The 17,243-nt window shown below is 28.4% G+C and overlaps 2 protein-coding genes across 4 annotated transcripts in view; one reads left to right on the forward strand and one right to left on the reverse strand.

The window, feature by feature from the left end:
* Positions 1-3,003: 3,003 nt before the first annotated feature.
* Positions 3,004-17,243, reverse strand: part of LOC107436263 (cyclin-dependent kinases regulatory subunit) — a 52,553-nt gene continuing 38,313 nt past the window's right edge. The window contains exons 1-4 of one of the 3 annotated variants that reach the window (XM_016047900.3): positions 10,760-10,962; positions 6,813-6,879; positions 5,276-5,403; positions 3,004-3,252 (exon numbers count right to left, since the gene is read on the reverse strand). In XM_016047900.3, coding sequence (XP_015903386.1) covers positions 3,194-3,252; positions 5,276-5,403; positions 6,813-6,871 — 246 coding nt within the window. In that variant the 5' untranslated portion in view covers positions 6,872-6,879; positions 10,760-10,962 and the 3' untranslated portion in view covers positions 3,004-3,193. Of the gene's footprint in view, positions 3,253-5,275; positions 5,404-6,812; positions 6,880-7,079; positions 7,147-9,208; positions 9,249-10,759; positions 10,963-17,243 lie in introns of those variants that run through there. The other 2 variants (XM_071177381.1, XM_043043895.2) reach the window with 2 other exon arrangements.
* Positions 14,366-17,243, forward strand: part of LOC107436261 (uncharacterized) — a 60,675-nt gene continuing 57,797 nt past the window's right edge. Inside the window, exon 1 of the mRNA XM_071177379.1 lies at positions 14,366-14,399. The gene's annotated coding sequence lies outside the window, so the exon portion shown is untranslated. The remainder of the gene's footprint in view (positions 14,400-17,243) is intronic.

A 17,243-nucleotide genomic window follows, 5' to 3' on the forward strand; every position in this document is an offset into this window, starting at 1 on the left:
TATATATTATCTTTTGTAAGTTCAAACTTAAAAATTCCTTATATATATTTATATATAAGAACCATATTTTTCTTTTTCAAACAATATTTATCTGTTTGCCCCAAAATTTTAAATATTACTAAAATCTTATTAAAAATTTGCTACTTTAAAAACTTGTTTTCGTTAAATAATATTCTTTATTCACCTTAATTTGCATATTGTAGGTTAAGTAAAAAGAAAACTTGAATTTATAATAGACATATGAATAGAAACAATAGGGCAAAAGGAATTTTGCCATTCAGCCAAAACTATGAGCATGTTGGATGTTTTTAGAAAGAAATTTTAATTGCATTTGTGATAATTAGTTTCCATATTATAATGTGTTAAATATTTAATATAATTTCTATGATTAAATTTGCCTTAGACAAGTTTTTATTTAAGTATTTGAAAAAGTAGTTAAATATTAGGTTGAAGAAATAATGCTTTCTTAATAATCTCTTAAAACACAATTCTATTTACATGCTTACAAAGTACATGTAATTTTTTATTTGTGAACTTGGAGAAAAAAATGTGTTTGCCTGTGTGTGATTCAAGGTATCTATGCAAAATAGACCATTAAATAAATACAGGTTAACTAAAGGCAGCTATAACTACTACCTTCTTTAAATATAATTAATATTGAATTAATTACATGAAAATGTATGTTAGAATTAATTAAATGTATGATACTAAACCAAATATTCTTACCCAAACATGCATATAAATTAAATTCTCTCTTCAAAACAATGTGCTTGGGACAGTTTTGCATGGTTGAACCTCATTAAGACAAATATTTAGGATAATTTAAAAAAATTTTAAAGTAAGGATTTCAAATAATTGAAATAATTTTTGTAGAGAAATATTTTAAATTAATTAATAAAGGTACATTTCTAACATCTCTGTATACACGCATGATTATAGTATACATACAGTAATATTCTTGCAAAAAAACATAATGAAGAGATAAAACTTAAAAAATACATATATTTACCTTTTAAGGTTAGTCTTAAAAAACTTTTATAGACTTTGGTTTTTAATTTTGTATTCAACATTTGTTAATAAAAGAAACTACTTTTTCCAAATTTGATATCAAAAGCCCAATTGGTATTTTCTTATTGAGAGAGAAGCCACAGAACTGCTTTTAAAGCAGCTTCACTGAAGGATATGGAATTCTTTTCTGTTTCCCCAAGATCATCGCCTAAGATAGGACAAAATTAATGGTCACCCTTGGGTGACTACAGATCAGCAATTAAACTGTTTGTCTGTTGCCACCTGATTGTCATTTATTCATAAATATGAATATTTCCGGATGTTCAGAAAATTATTTTAATTTACGATTAAAATTTTTCTTCATTTTAGAAATGAACGTTTTAATGTTTACTATATGTTGAGAAATGCTTTAAGTGATGTCTTACTTTATCAATATCAACTTTTTTAAGCTGTCTAAAATTTTTTACAAAAATGGCCGCTGATCTGCAGCAAAATTCTTTTATTTTGCTCTATAGCACCTAGTGGCACCAATTCCTCGCATCTTCAAAATGGTGGTATAACCTATTGCAGATTGATGTGAATTAAATGTTAGCAAAACTGACTAAAAGTTTTCCTCATTATAAAATATTTTATAGAAAGCAGAGCAGTTGGCATTTTTGCTACATACATGAATTATTGAAAGAAAAAACAATCTTTGGACATATTGGTGTTAGTTTTTAGAAAGCTGCACACTAATGTAGCCTAGAATTTACTTAGTTTAACGTAACAAGAAAGTATAATTGGAACTGACTAGAATTTTTTCGCCAGTTTTATCATGACGTTTAGTTCGTATGTGTGTTCTGAGCACATTTTCAATGAGGTAGCAAAATATTATGAGCTGTTTTTATAAATAATATAATAGTGATATCAGCCTTTAAAAATCAACTATTTTAATGATTATTTGAAAAATTTTATGCAAAAAATTAGTTTCATCATATCCTGATACTTACAATTTCATTATACGTTTTTTTTAATAACCAACAATTATTGTCATATTTAATTTAGAAAGCGTTTTAGATCTGTTGACTCCTTTTTGCAATGAAGCCTTATATCTTTAAAACAGTTAAAAAAATTTTCAATTTATGACCAACATCTAATCAATCTGTGATATAGATCTTGCAACCAGCTCATGACAGTTTTAGGAATTGTTAATTCTTTCTCCTGTAAAATTTTCCTGTCATAAATAGAAAAGTTACTAATTCCTAGTGGAAGCAAGTAGTACCACATTTCCCTTTGTTAAAAGAATTGAGTCTAAACTAATATACCTGTAAAACTTTGTCTATTATGTCTTCTTAAGAATGTCAAAAACTCAAATTCAATAAAATGTCGTTTGCCCTGCACTCCACTCTTATCAAGATTACAAATAGTCTTTTTACTGTCCTGTATTTTAAATTCCAAGGGATGCTGCGCTGGCCAGGGGATCTTTTCTGAGTGTGGATTTTAATGCGTAGGAAGTGATTAGTTTGTGAACAAAAACATATGTTGATAAGAGTCCCAAAATCGCAAACGAAAAAAGGTGTTAGTCTCTCAGTCGATCTTAAATTAGCAAAATAAAAAATTTATAGCTACTTTTCTCAAAATTCATTAAAAAGTCGCTTAGTTAAAGTTGGTCACTTAAAAAAGTCAAAAATCCTCCGTCTACTTATCTCTTAATTAACGTTTTCTTAATTGAAAAAAAGTTTATAAACCTAAAAGTTATGCCTTTATTCTTAATATTTTTATGTGTTATAGTTTATGTTAGCAAAACGTTTAATATACTTTCGATTATAAGGATTTCCAAGCACTCAAGTTAGTGATATTTTTTTTCAATTAAAAAGAGTTTTCATAATCATCCTTTGCTTATTAAATATAGACCATCAGAGCTTTTGAGAAGTAATAAAGGTGATTTTTTTTCTTCGTATTTGTGTAATGTACTTGTATTTTACAATAATATTTAAAAATGAAATTAGCGAAAAATTTATGAAAGAATATTTTATTAAATAAAGAAACATTTACTTAATAGATAAATAGGACAATACTGAACAAATGCTTTTTATATTACAATTGAAACACAGATTGGATTGTGAACATGCATTAGAGTTGTAATGTGTTAAACTTGTGAGAACATTCAAAATTCACTGTGTAGGTTCTGAAGCTCCAACTTTATTTAAGACTCTGAAGGTCTAACTTTATTTAGAAGTCTTCTGAACAGCAACACATGAGGTTCTATTAAAATAAGAATTAACAAACTTATAAAAAAAATTAATACAATTGTAACCAAAATTTAAACAAAAATTTCCAAAGATATTTCTAAACAGTTTTAGTCAGACAATTAACTAAGGTAATTTCTTTTTAGAAAAAAGAAAAAAAAAAACCTGGGTCATTCTTTTAGGAAATATTTTAATGAATGTAAATAGTTTGAAATGCTCTCTAGTTCTCTCCAGACTATTAATGGAAATTGGAATGATCTCTGATTTGACATATCAAAATGTGCCAATTTACTAGTCAAATTATTATTACAGCAGTGGAATAAAGATGCAAATAACCACAACAAAATTGACTCATTAGTTAAAATTTAGAGCAAAGTTTCTATGCATGAAAAAAAAACTTTAAATATCATAAGTTTTGTTTTTCATTATTTCATACACTAATTTTATAAAAAGAACCTTTTATGCAGTAAATTGAAACAGCGAAATAGAAATATCGCTCATCCATTTTACATTAACCTACCTCTGATATCACTAAAATTATCACAGACTTTGAGTAATACAGTAGGGAACCGATTATCCGGAACGATCGGGACCATCACTATTCTGGATAACTGATTTTTCCGGTTTTCTGAATCACTACAAAAAGCCGTTTTTTTTTTTATTGTTTAACCCAACTAAAAAAAAATATATATATTTGGAAATAATCTTCAAGAGAAGAAAAAACGATGAAGTTATACACTAATGATTATTTCCAAAATGATGGTAAGGTAAACATCTTTCAAAAAAGAACGAAAAATCCTGAAATCTTATGAGGAAAAAAATATTTTTTTTAAAAAAAATGGCCAGAAAATTTATTGAATTTCGTTCCGGTTTTTTGGTTTTCTGATTTCCGGATAATGGGTTCTGTACTGTAATAGATAAAATTAATGTTGACAAGAAATCGTAATAAAATAAGTATGAGAGTTGCTCATCTATACTATGTTGAAAGGCATCAACCTATTTCTGATACCACTAACATCAAAACAAAAGAGATTATATGCATGATAGTTGTAGCATCAGATACCTATCTGCTCATGAGATGTAGTCCAGTAAAATTCTATGGAAGGTTATTACCAAAGAATTTTTTTTATAAAAAGCTTTATGTTATTACAAAGGACATCTAAAAACTTCCTGTTTTGAGGGAAAACTTCCTGTTTTGATTTACAAGGCAGAATTGAATTACTTCTAGACAGGTAGGCTAGGCATATTTTTATGCTGTATTAAATAAGAACAATCACTAGAGGGGTGAACAAATAGTTTATAAGATATAAGGGTTTTACGTACAAATTTGTACTACAATTTGTACTTTGTTATATACTTTTTGCTCTAAATTGAATGAGTCTACACACAATTTAATAGATAGTTCACAAGTTGAGAGAATTTTGGTGCATAAAAAGTACTTTTTTGACATGTACTTATTTATATGCTTCATATTACCAATAGTTAAGAAGTTATAAGAGTTTTACAAAAAGTGCAATTTTGTACTAGCACTTATTTACACATCTTAGTGCTACGTGAACAAATGAATTATTATTTCAAATGCATTTTTTCTCGTTTAATCAAATGGGACTTTTGAGGGAATAAAAAAGATGGATATTTCTGAAGTTGAAATGGGGTTATTGAATAAAATGCACTATTTGTAAATTATCTTAAACTATTTATCCTACCAACTCGAGTTTTATCTTATTCAATTCAGCACAAAAAAATTTGATCAGAAAATTTAACTTATATGGCTAGACAGCACAGCAAAGATCTTTTCTATGAAGTAAATTCCCAACCCCTTATAATTACTGGATAATGGTTGCTAATTATACATTCATATAAGTAATTATTTTCTAGGAAACGGTGATTTGAATTGAACTACTTTGTTTGTAACGTTTATTATTTGTTCACAATCAGTTAAATGTTTACTATTCAAGTGAATTCATTGAATAACTAACGAAAATCAGAATCTAAACTCATACTAAGGAGAAATAAAGGAGGCTAGAATAAATAATTACCTGGATTATGCATCATAAAATGTACCCATTGAGGAGATTGCAAAACACCAAGATTACGCCACTCAGTTTCTGTCATCAAATGGTTTCTGGGAACTGATTCTGCTAGTTCTGCAGGCAAAATAACATGCCTGGAATATTAAAAATATTTTAAATATGATTGCAAATATTACATTCATTGTATATTCTTTTACAATGTAATAATCTATTATTGGAAATTTTTTTTTCAAAAACAAATAATCTAATGTGTGAAGTAGGGGGGCCCAAACTTTTTGAGAGGAGGGCCACCTGTACAAAAGGTAGAATAACGGAGGGCCGCTTGCATATTTAGTCATGTTAGTGGGAAACATGATGATTTTTATGTAAACATTAGTGTTCTAAGCACTAAGTATTTTTATCAGTAAATTTAATAACATATTTGCAGAAAATTAAATACTTTGAATTTATTTAAAGCTAAAAAAACATACTTTTTATTAAAAAAAAGCTTTTTCCATTTTTTACAATAACTAATTTACCAATATATACCAAAAAGATGTTTACAGAATGAAAGTACAAAAGATAATGCATTTCATACAGTGATATAAATCTGAATTAAATATTTTAATTAAAGAAAACTTATAATGTTTAAACAAAATTAAAATGAACTTTTTTATTGCGTTCAGAAGCTTCCGCAGGCCACACATCAACAGTCGACGGGTTGCAGGTTGAGCACCCCTAGTGTAAAGAATGCTACTTCAATTCATAACATTCAATTGATAAAAACAGTGGTCTAAGTCCCTTTTTCAACACCAATAACCATGATCATACAAGATAAAACTAGATTTCTTTAGAAATAAAAAATTCCAAGATGCTTTTAAAAATGGCAACTCCAATTTAAAAAATGACACTTATCTTACTATATAATGACTATAATCTTACTTCAGCTCTGTCAAAATAAATTATATTAACATAGATCTTGAAATATAAGTCGATGCCTATTTTTGATTAGGAGATAGCAAATTTCTGGAGTATCTGCAGTATACGTCGATCGCTGTCGATTATTATACCTTAAGGCGCACGGCACAAAAAGTGGATTGAAAAGTTGTTGTAAAATATGGAATTTTGAATCCTTTCGATGGGGGCGAAGGCAATTTTTCATTGGTCTCGGCATATGACAATGAAATAGAATCCATTGCAGAGAGGGATCATATGACAACACTGCCAACATTAATGACTCGGACACAGATAATACTCTGAAATCTTTAATTTGTAGCTTTATAGGATATTTAAAAAGTTTTCATTTTGTTATATTTTGAGTAAATAAACAGCTCATAACCGTGTTGTGTTGCCACTGGAAAGTAGACCCACAGACAGTGTTTAAACTATTTCATTCAAATGACAAAGTAAATAACATGCCTAGTTTATAGTACAATTAAATTTGATTAAAACATAATATTAAATAAATCGTGTATGATGGGATCAAAGAATTAACTATTATATTTGAAATGAATAAAAAAAAATTAACATTAAAACATTTCTAGTGATATCAAACTTTTTGTACCTGTATTCATATTTATCATCAGTATACTTGTCTGAATAGAGGATTGATTCTCGAGTCATATTTCTTTCTGTAAAAGAAACATCATTTTATTTACAGTTATAAACAGAAAAAAATTTATTCAATTGTATTGAATGCATTTTACATTCATGTAANACATAATATTAAATAAATCGTGTATGATGGGATCAAAGAATTAACTATTATATTTGAAATGAATAAAAAAAAATTAACATTAAAACATTTCTAGTGATATCAAACTTATTGTACCTGTATTCATATTTATCATCAGTATACTTGTCTGAATAGAGGATTGATTCTCGAGTCATATTTTTTTCTGTAAAAGAAACATCATTTTATTTACAGTTTTAAACAGAAAAAAAACAGGGTGTTAATTTATTCAAATGTTATTGAATGCATTTTACATTCATGTAATCAGTAAAATATAAAAAACAGCAGAAACTTTTCAATGAACCATTAGGCAGATGTACTGCTGTTTTATTGGATGAAATGTTGGTGACAAGCTTTTTCTGAAGCATTATAATACATTATTCAAATAGAAATATTGAATAATATGTTAAATATATTTCATGTTTTCAAGTATAGTTACTTTTCTATGCAATTTGACATTCTGCAAAGGACAATTTAGCAGTGAAAATTAAAGTAAAACCAAAACTCGATTTCGAATATTAGCTGATACTTTCAAATTATTGTGTCTTCTTCAGCTTTTTTTTTTAAATAACAGTATGTCACTTTAACTCAGTATAAATTCTTTTTAAAATATATATAGCACAATAAAGACAAAAAGGATAAAAGAAAAAAACAAAGAAATTAATAAGTTTTATTTATTGCACATAAGCTGCAAGTATATAGAACTCATAAAAAAGGTTAAAAAATTCATGTTTTTTGGCAAAAAAACACTGTTTGTTAGCTCTTTGAATATGCCCTTCAATTGTAATTACGTGCCCTACTAAAAAATAATTAATTAATTAAAAAGGTCTATTTCCTCCTTGAAAATTCATATAGCTCTCGATAGATGTAATATGCTTACGACTAACAGATTTCAAATACAAGTTAGCCCTTAGTTCGGGACGATTCCATACTCTAGGCTTTTGCAGCACCTATCATATTTTCTCTTAATTTCATTATTCTTAATATGATGTTATTACAATTCATAATTTTGATGAATTACTTTTTGATGAGCTTGATGCTATCCTAAATACACATCGTTTTTTTGCTGTTATAATCGTTTTTTTTTTTATATCTATTTACCCAAACTTTCTAAAACTTTGATCTTAACTTAACATGACACAAGAAACTCGAATTTGAATTACCACTTTTCGATGCGCCTTATTCATGATGATTTCATAGTGAAACAATGTTTTTTTTAAATTATTTTTTCAGTCCTCTCTGGCTGTTCTTTTTTTTTTTTNTAAATACTGTTATTTTTACTATGATGTTTTGACAATATGGAAATTTGAGTAATTAATCTTTTAAATGCTTGTTTTATGATGATACCATTGTTAAGTTTTGCTGGTTGCTAATAGTTTCTTGACAGCAGTTTATTGATTTTCATATTTTCGAAATACATGTTATTATGACACAAGAATTTTTAATTTAATCCAACACTTTATAGTCCCGCAGTGGACTGATTGTTAAGACAAGGTTCCCAGTAGATCACCGAAGTCGAGCATCACTGGCTGCGGTCAGTGTGCGGGTGGGTGACCACTTGGATCAGCCTGCGTAGGGACCGAGGGTGTGCGGCATTGGCCCTCGTTAAACTGTGCTACCGTAAAGTGCTCGACTTCGCGTGCAGGTCGTCGGGCTACCATCCCCTCCGCAGAGGATCAAAATTGTGATGGCATGTCTTCAGATCATCCTCAGGGATGTTTCCCAGACCCTCTCCAATAGCCCATTGTGCAGCTCTAGTGCGACGTAAATGAACAACAACAACCAACAGTTTATAACACTCCATTCACAATGATTCTGTCTTAAATACACGTCATTTTCAGAAAATTTTCAAATTTTGAAGTTATTAATTAGCATCTGAGACATCCATTTTTAACACACTCTATTCACGTCGACTCATCGTAAATCTACATTGTTTGCTAATCTTATTTTGCTGGTTATATACTGTTTTTTAGTTATTTTTATGTTTTTATTTTTAATATGCTAAACAAATTTTATATTTGAGGTTCCACTTTTTGATGAGCTTGGTTAACAATGATTCTATCGTAAATCCAAACTATTTTCTGTAGTTATGCTTTTTCATCTATTCTCACATAGCTGCTATCTAAAATGTTAATCATTTTAATACAATGTTATTACAACACACGAATTTTGAATTTAATGTATTAACTTTAGTCATTCAGTTTGTAATGAATACCTCATAAATGTACCTTGTTTACTGGCAGTTATTTATCATCTTTTGGGAGTTTTCATGTAATCACTCCGGAAAGCGCTGGACAAGGCATTAAAAAAAATTTGACATTTTTGAATGCTTGACTTTCTTCTACTTTCACGATATTCATAACCAGTAAATATCTTTAAAAAACAAACAAACATTATTTCTGAAGAAATATTAGATATGATTCCAGTTCTTGGTTAGAGAATTGAAACTAATAGTGCTCCCATTTCTGTACTTCATTTGTGCTTTATTTACATTGTTTTTCACTTCAGTTTACAAGTATTTAGTAACGAGTATCACATGCGTAGTCATAAGTTAGCTATGGAATTCTCTGTGTATCCCCTAAATATTCTGAATGAAATTTCTAAAAGGTACCAAAAAATAAAAAAAATTTCCTAAATGTATATACTGCATACTGAAAAGTACTTTTACTTAACAGAAGGGTTTTAGTTTTTTAAAAAAAAAAGAGCTATAAGGAAAGATTTCTGTAACAAGATCTACGGCAGAATAATTGCCAAGTTTTAGCAACTTCCAGGCAGGGACCTGTAAGAAACTAAGAAAACGGAGAATGGGAGCAACTTGAAAATGCATAATTTGTAGGCATTCCTGGGAAGGGAAAACTTCCATATCATGATCTTTAGCACAAAAATCACCAAGTCTTGGCAACCTCTAAGCAGCAGCCTGGGAAAAACTAGAAAAAAAAATCATCCCTGGAAATTATTACATATTACTTTTTAAAAAAAATATGCAAGTTAAAAAATATCCATTTGGTGCCTTGGCGATTGTAGCTGCAGAGACATACTACAATACAGAACTATCTCAAACTCACAAAATAAATACACATTATAGAGCAAGCATCTTAAAAACATATTTAACACACACACAGATGTCGTTAAGGGATTATCGATTTGTTGTATCCCTAGGGGATATTTCAGTTTCGTTATCTGTCGCGATATCTGCAATTGCTAAAGTGCCAAATAGATTTTAAGCTTGTAAGTTTTTTTTTAAAGAAGACATGTAGACCTTTGCTTGGGATGGCTATGAGTTTAATCCTTGGAGTGTGTCCCTTTCTGCGTTTTTTTTTTTAGTTTCTCGCAGGCCACAAATTATTCTGTCACAGATCACGATGCGGAAATCTCCCCTTTTGGAAAGTTCGGAAATTTCTTTTATCCCTAAATCTAGAAATACGTTTCACAATAAAACGTATGTGTGTGGGCTAAAAGAAAAATTCAACATTTGAGGAAAATAGCTAGCAGGAGTAAAGATTAATATAAAGAGACAATACATATGGATTAATATAAATACATTCGAAATATATTAATTACCATTCTTAAATTATAAAATAAAAATTAAAGCCAAATAGAAATCAAACAACATAATTAAAATTTAATAATTAAGAATTTAAAATCTAGGGGATTTTTGATATTTCCCCCCAATCTGGTGATTGTTTATGCTTTTACAAGAAATAGAGAAAATGACTTAAAAGTGAAAAAAATCGAGATAGAAATAATAGGAAAGAAGAATATGGAGTAGAAGTACATACTTGTAAATAGAATCCAAGGGGCATCCGATTTTGCACCCTAACCTTACCTACAGAGAATCGTTTGGACACTAACTATTATTAATTCAAAGGAACCAAAAAGATTAAAGAACTGCGTCTTTACTCTTTAGTACTGACCAGAGCACAGTACTGATTTATTTTTTCGCGCGAAATATAAATAAATAAATGAGAGATGTAGTCATTTCACTTCAGTTTTTAGTTCTAAAAAAATCATTTATAAGCTTCGTTTTTGCTGCTTGAATACAAAATGTACAACAATCAGCCAAACAATCAATCAAGTATCATTTCAATCACTCCTCGCTGGTTATGAGCATGGTTTTGAAAAGCGCTAGAAATATGGAGTGTTTAAAATCTGTTACCCGTGAAAATATATGTTTTACTTACGTATTAATGAATTCATTTAATTAGACCTTCCAATTGACATTTATTTAAATTTCATAAATTTACAGTTGAATTTTCAAATGGAAATTTTTGGTTGAAGTAAAAAAAGTTTTGAACTTTTCGTAACGAGCAACTCAAAAAATAAAAATACACATTTTGTGAATCAACTATTCTAAGTAGAAATTTAATTTTTGGGTAAAGTTTGATGACTTCTAAGAAGAATCATATCAGATCAAGTAAACTTATAAAACATAATTATATTTCAGACAAGATAAGAACTATATATGTTGATACAATAAAAATTTTTGGATCTTTTAATTGAACTTGAGTGCCCCTTGGATTAGGCACTATAATTTTGGAGCGTTTACTGTAATTGAAATCTTCCATTTTTCTGTTATTTTAATAGTTATTTAATTTTTGTTGTTGAGAGAATCCCCTGATGTTTAACTCATTTTCCATGATTTCTGCAAGAGCATAGAAAATTGCAAAATTATGAGGGGTACCTTATTGTAAGCTTTTACTGCAGTCTTTTACCACCACCCTGGAAGTGTGTGTGGGGGGGGGAGTCTCTCCCTTCCCACCCTGTATATATATTTATATATATAGTATTTACCAGGTCCCAGTTATCTGAACCTCACAAAATGGCAATCAAGAAGTCAAACTTGGAATTTAATCTTCATGATTCAAAATTAAAATAAAATTAATTAAAGAAATTATTTAACTGTAAATTATTAACCTCTCATACCAGTATTTTATTAAATTCTGTTTAACTGCTTTCTTTCTTTAATTCTGTTCGCTGTGACATTAGAAACCAAGACTTTTATCATCGGTCAGCATAAATTTCTTCTGTGGGGGGATGAGTAAGATTTGGTAACAGTTTTAACCAAGAGAATGTTAATGTGAATGTTACTCAGAATTCAGACACAAAAAATTAACTATTTTTTTAATTGTAAATTTAATTACATAAATATTGAGTTAAAAATTGTTATCTTGAAAGGGGCTGTTTCTTTCATTTATAAAATGTAAGGAGGCTAAAGTACCCTCTGTCTCCCCGGTTCTCCGTTCCCTGCCACCACCTCCTAAAAAAATGGCATGGTGGCCACTCTCTCTAGAATTTGAAAAACCTGCAATTCTCAGGGAATTTCAAAATATCACTGGAATTCTCTGATAAATTGGCAGTTTCTTCTAGAAATTTTTAAAGTATAAAGAAATGGACAGTTTTATACCTGGGTGATTCTCTAAAAGGGGATATTTCCATATCGTGATCTGTGGCAGAATAATCGCCAAGTCTTGGAAACTTCCAAGCAATGGCCCGCGAGAAACTAAAAAAACCATCGCAGAAAGGGACCAACTCAAAAAGTATAACTTGTAGCCACCTTTGTGCTAGAAGTGACATGTTTTTTGTTAAAAAATTAGTAAGTTTAAAATCTATTTGACACCTTTGCGATTATAGTTGAGGCGGCAGATCACGATACGGAAATATCACCCTCCAAAAACCTAAGGATCTCGTGTCTAAATAAGGATTGAGTTCATGTAACCTCCTTATCTCCCCACTTTCCCTGAGTATTCATTTGAAGTTTAGAACTTCAACTGAATTTTTTCATATTTGAAGTTCTAAACTGATGTATGTAACCAGTGATGAAATACGAATCATTTAAGAACTGCACTCTTAAAATATTTTCGGTATTTCTTAAAAGAAAAAAGTAACAATTATAGAACATAATAGGAACATAAAATAGGATGTATAAACAATAATTTATTTTTCTTAATTTTTTAAATATTTCCAAAAGTCATTCCTGGTTTATTCTGCATTGTTTTTATTCAAGTATCGTCAGCACTATTGTTATCTCATAGTCATTTTATAACCACTGGCTTTGGGTTTCAGTTTTTTAAAGGTAATCCCATTAAGGAAATAATCATTATTTTCTACAATCAATATGTTTCTTTTGTGCATACAAATTATATTCATATGGCTTAAGCTTCTTTCAACTTCAGCAAAACTTACGACTACAGTTCTCAAAATATTCTTTGCCTTCTAAGTACTCTTATGAATTATATGATTGTCCATGTTTTTGAAAAAAAATTTCTATATTATACCTATAGTAATTGATGTTTATTCAATACTTAAATGAATTTTTTCATATTTTTTTAAAGTACTTCCAGTTTTTAAGAATTTGCTAGTATGTTTCAATCTATTCTTACATATTACAATTTGTTGGTAAACTTATTTAAATTAATTAAGTTTATTATCATTTAATTCATATTCATCATTGCTATTTTAATAAATAATTCAGTTTTCTTGAATTTTAATTAATTATTTTGATTTTCTATTAAACAAGAATTTTTTTCTTTAATTAAGGATTCTTGAAATTCTGAAATGTTCTCTTGAAAATCAATTCATATTTATCTTCAGCCTATGATAGTTAATGATAATTTTTATTTCTTTGTTTTTGTAGTTTTAAAAATAATAGATATTAAATTTTTAAAATTTGAAAAAGTGGCAAATTTTTACCAAGGAAATTTTTTCTGCTAAATATGATGCATGTAAATTTTTTTTTCCGTATAAATATATGAAAATTTTTAAAATTGTGCTAATTTAAATCATGAAAATTCGGTAATTTTTTTTTTTTTTTTTTTAAATTTTACTCTGGATATCCCAGGGAATTTGGTTTTATCTGGACAGTGCCCACTTTGAAATAGTTGCATTGAAAAAGTAAGTGATTTATATATATCACACATATGTTTATATAGGTTTTATTCTGCTCTCTCATACAAATAATAATAAATTTAAAAAATAATCAATAAATTATATCAAGCGTGATTATTAAAAGATTATGTGATTATTGAAAGATGTATAAGCTAAAGTTCTAAAGTAAACAAGCCTTGAAATTCAACAAGTTATGCCAGTCAATCAATTTTTTCTCAGTTTGCCAATCAATGGACCTTTACTAATAAAGCAACAAATTTCACAATTTGTGTTTTTTCAAGTGGAATCAGTACATATTTTGTTCTTTAGCTTTAGTTAGTTTATAATTTTAAATTAATTTATATATATTTTTTTAATAAAGTCTCATTTTTTAGATGCTTAAATGGAGTTAGAAGAGTATCGCCAACCATGGGAAAATAATCGCCATTGGGAGGTGAAAAAGGAATTTCTCCAATTTTACAAAGACTTTTTCCCTGAAGATAAACTACAATGTTTAGCTCAAGTATATTCAAATGTTGTATTGTTACAATGCAGGTATATTTTCGATGAAATAGTATTTTCCTGATTTATAACTAGACTTAGGCCATTTGGGCTAATCCACTTGGTTGTAATTTACATTTATTGCATTGAGTTATTTAACAACTTTTTAACTATATTTATAAGCATTAAATAGTCTTAAAATTTCTAAGTTTTTGCAGTAATGCAATTAATTTTAATGTAAAATACCTATTATGGTAGTTAACTTAGCTATGGGCAGAAGTTGGGTTTTTGCCGTCAAAAACTGGTTTTTGACATGACAGTGGTAAAAACCGTGTTTTTACCGGTAAAAACCGTCAAAAACCTACTGTTTTCTTGAATTTATGGCATAAAGCAGGCAATATAATATTTTCACATAATTGCCTTGTTAAATGAATGTTGTATATGATTGCTATTGATTTTGCAACTANCATTTATTGCATTGAGTTATTTAACAACTTTTTAACTATATTTATAAGCATTAAATAGTCTTAAAATTTCTAAGTTTTTGCAGTAATGCAATTAATTTTAACGTAAAATACCTATTATGGTAGTTAACTTAGCTATGGGAAAAAGTTGTTTTATTTATTTATTTTATCTTTAGCCTAAATTAGTTAAAATAGATCAATTTAATTTATTTTTGTTAATTACAATAAATTTTAACATTGTTTTTGTGTTACTTATAAAAAAAAATGTTTTGCAAATATTGAGAGTTTTGGGTTAAAACTTTGTAATTCTTTTGTCTTTGAATTTTTCACACAGAATGAGAAAGGTATAAAACCGTTTTGTGAATTCAGATGTACAGTGTAACAAAAAAACACAAAAAAAAAACAAAAAAACAGACCACCCTGAAGAACTTCAAATTTAATGATCAGATTTTTATGATCTAATACTTTATATTAATGGCTCGAGGGGGTGACCTCCAATATGCTAATTAATTAGAGAATGTGATACTTTTAAGTTATGAAATCAGTCTCAAAAAGCTACTTTCTCAGAATAAACATACTATTTTTTCAAAAGATTCGGATTTCTGACCCTAAAAATATTGGGGGTAGCCACTATATGGGAATTATGCTCCCAATAGTATGGTCAGGAAGACACTCCAAAGTTTTATTACCAATTAATATTACTTTTCATATCTTTCTTCATATCTCACAAACTTTTAAGGCGAGTTAAAACATTTTGCTCACAATTATAAAATTCGTTTAGCGAGATAAAACCATATAAAAAATTACTTTTAGTAATATTTATTATTTTTTTTCAATAATAATCGAAAAAAATTTGAATTGTGAGGTATACAATTTTTTACATCATTTAAACGAATGTAATTTAGGTAACAAAATACAGAGTTTGAATGAAATCGGTCGAATTCCTGAGAAATTGAATTTCAAAAAAATCAGATTGTTGAAATTTGATTTCTCAGGAACTTATCAACTGATTTTGCTCGAATTTTTTGTTTTTCCATGTAAAATTACATTTTTTAAAATTATGCTGAAAATTCTATAACTTACAATTCTATAACTTACAAGTTTTCGACCATTATGAAATAAAATATTAAGAAATAATAAATATTTACTAAAAAATTTTTGGGCTTGAAATTATTTTTGGGTAATCGATTTTCATAATTGTGTGAAAATTTTTAATTTGCTTAACCCACTGGCGGTTTAGCAAATGAGCTAAAATAGAAGAATATTTTTCCCCAATTCACTATTTCCCTATCTAATAACATAGAAAAACCTGTTTCGCTATGCGGAGAATACTGCAGGTTAAAAGAGGAGTTAAAAAGTAAGTTTAAAAGTTCTTGAGATATAGTGAAATACTCAAGAAGTAAAATTAATATCAAGGGGTTCATACTTTAGAACTCTCTCTAACCAAACTATTGGGACAATATTTCCCACGTTGCATCTATCCCCTATACTTTTGGGGTCAAAAATTTGAATCCATCAAAATTGGTATGTTTTCTTCAGAAAGTACATTTTTGTGCCTGATTTCAATACTTAAAATATCGTCTGTACTTATTAATTTTCATAATTGAGGTCACTCTCTCGAGCCATTAAGATTACGTGAAAATCCAATCATTAGATCATTTTATGTGTGCTGTACATAGTTTCCTTATTAAACTTCTAAGCAATCAGCTTTATTTAAAAATGAAGTTAGTGGTAAGTTGTAAAACAATAAATAACTATCTAAGAAACTGAAAATCAAATAAGTGAAAACTAAAAAAGTTATGATCTTTTTATTTACAAATGGCAATGCTTCTAAAGATTTAATTTTAAAAAGAGATTGTGATTGTCAAAAGATTATTTTAACATGCTTTAAATGGGAAGATTTACACATTGGTATCTGCTCCAAAATGGTTTCCAAGTTTCGAAGTCAAAAGTTGTAAATAGCGGTATCAGTCTTTCGAATTTGCATGAAAAATGTTGCAAAGGCTGTAGCCATCCTTAGGCAAGACGTTATAATTGTTTTTTATAATCTTACAAATACCAGATCTGGATGAATAGTATAATGGCAATTTAAGTTTGCTCAAACATGTTGGGGAGAGGTGGGCTAATGTGGAACATTCGTTAAAAATTTGTCTAAAAACATTTTTTAATATAGTATTTAACTCGTAGAACTTATTTTGCCAAAAAAAAATTTAATGTTAACTGTGCATTGAGATGCAGTCCTGGTAGTCCTATTTGTCACTGGCAATGTAAGTTTGGTAACTATATCTTGAATTTCTTTGAAAAAGTGAAAAATTCATGATTATAAGAACTATATCCATCTTTTTTGCTTAAGAATTCAACATCATAATCACCAAATCAATAAGCAACTTTTACTCTACCAATACAATGCGCAACACTTTTTTTTTTTTTTTTT

This window comes from Parasteatoda tepidariorum, chromosome 2 (genome assembly GCF_043381705.1).
Source record: "Parasteatoda tepidariorum isolate YZ-2023 chromosome 2, CAS_Ptep_4.0, whole genome shotgun sequence".
In the NCBI taxonomy this organism is placed as follows: Eukaryota; Metazoa; Arthropoda; class Arachnida; order Araneae; family Theridiidae; genus Parasteatoda; species Parasteatoda tepidariorum.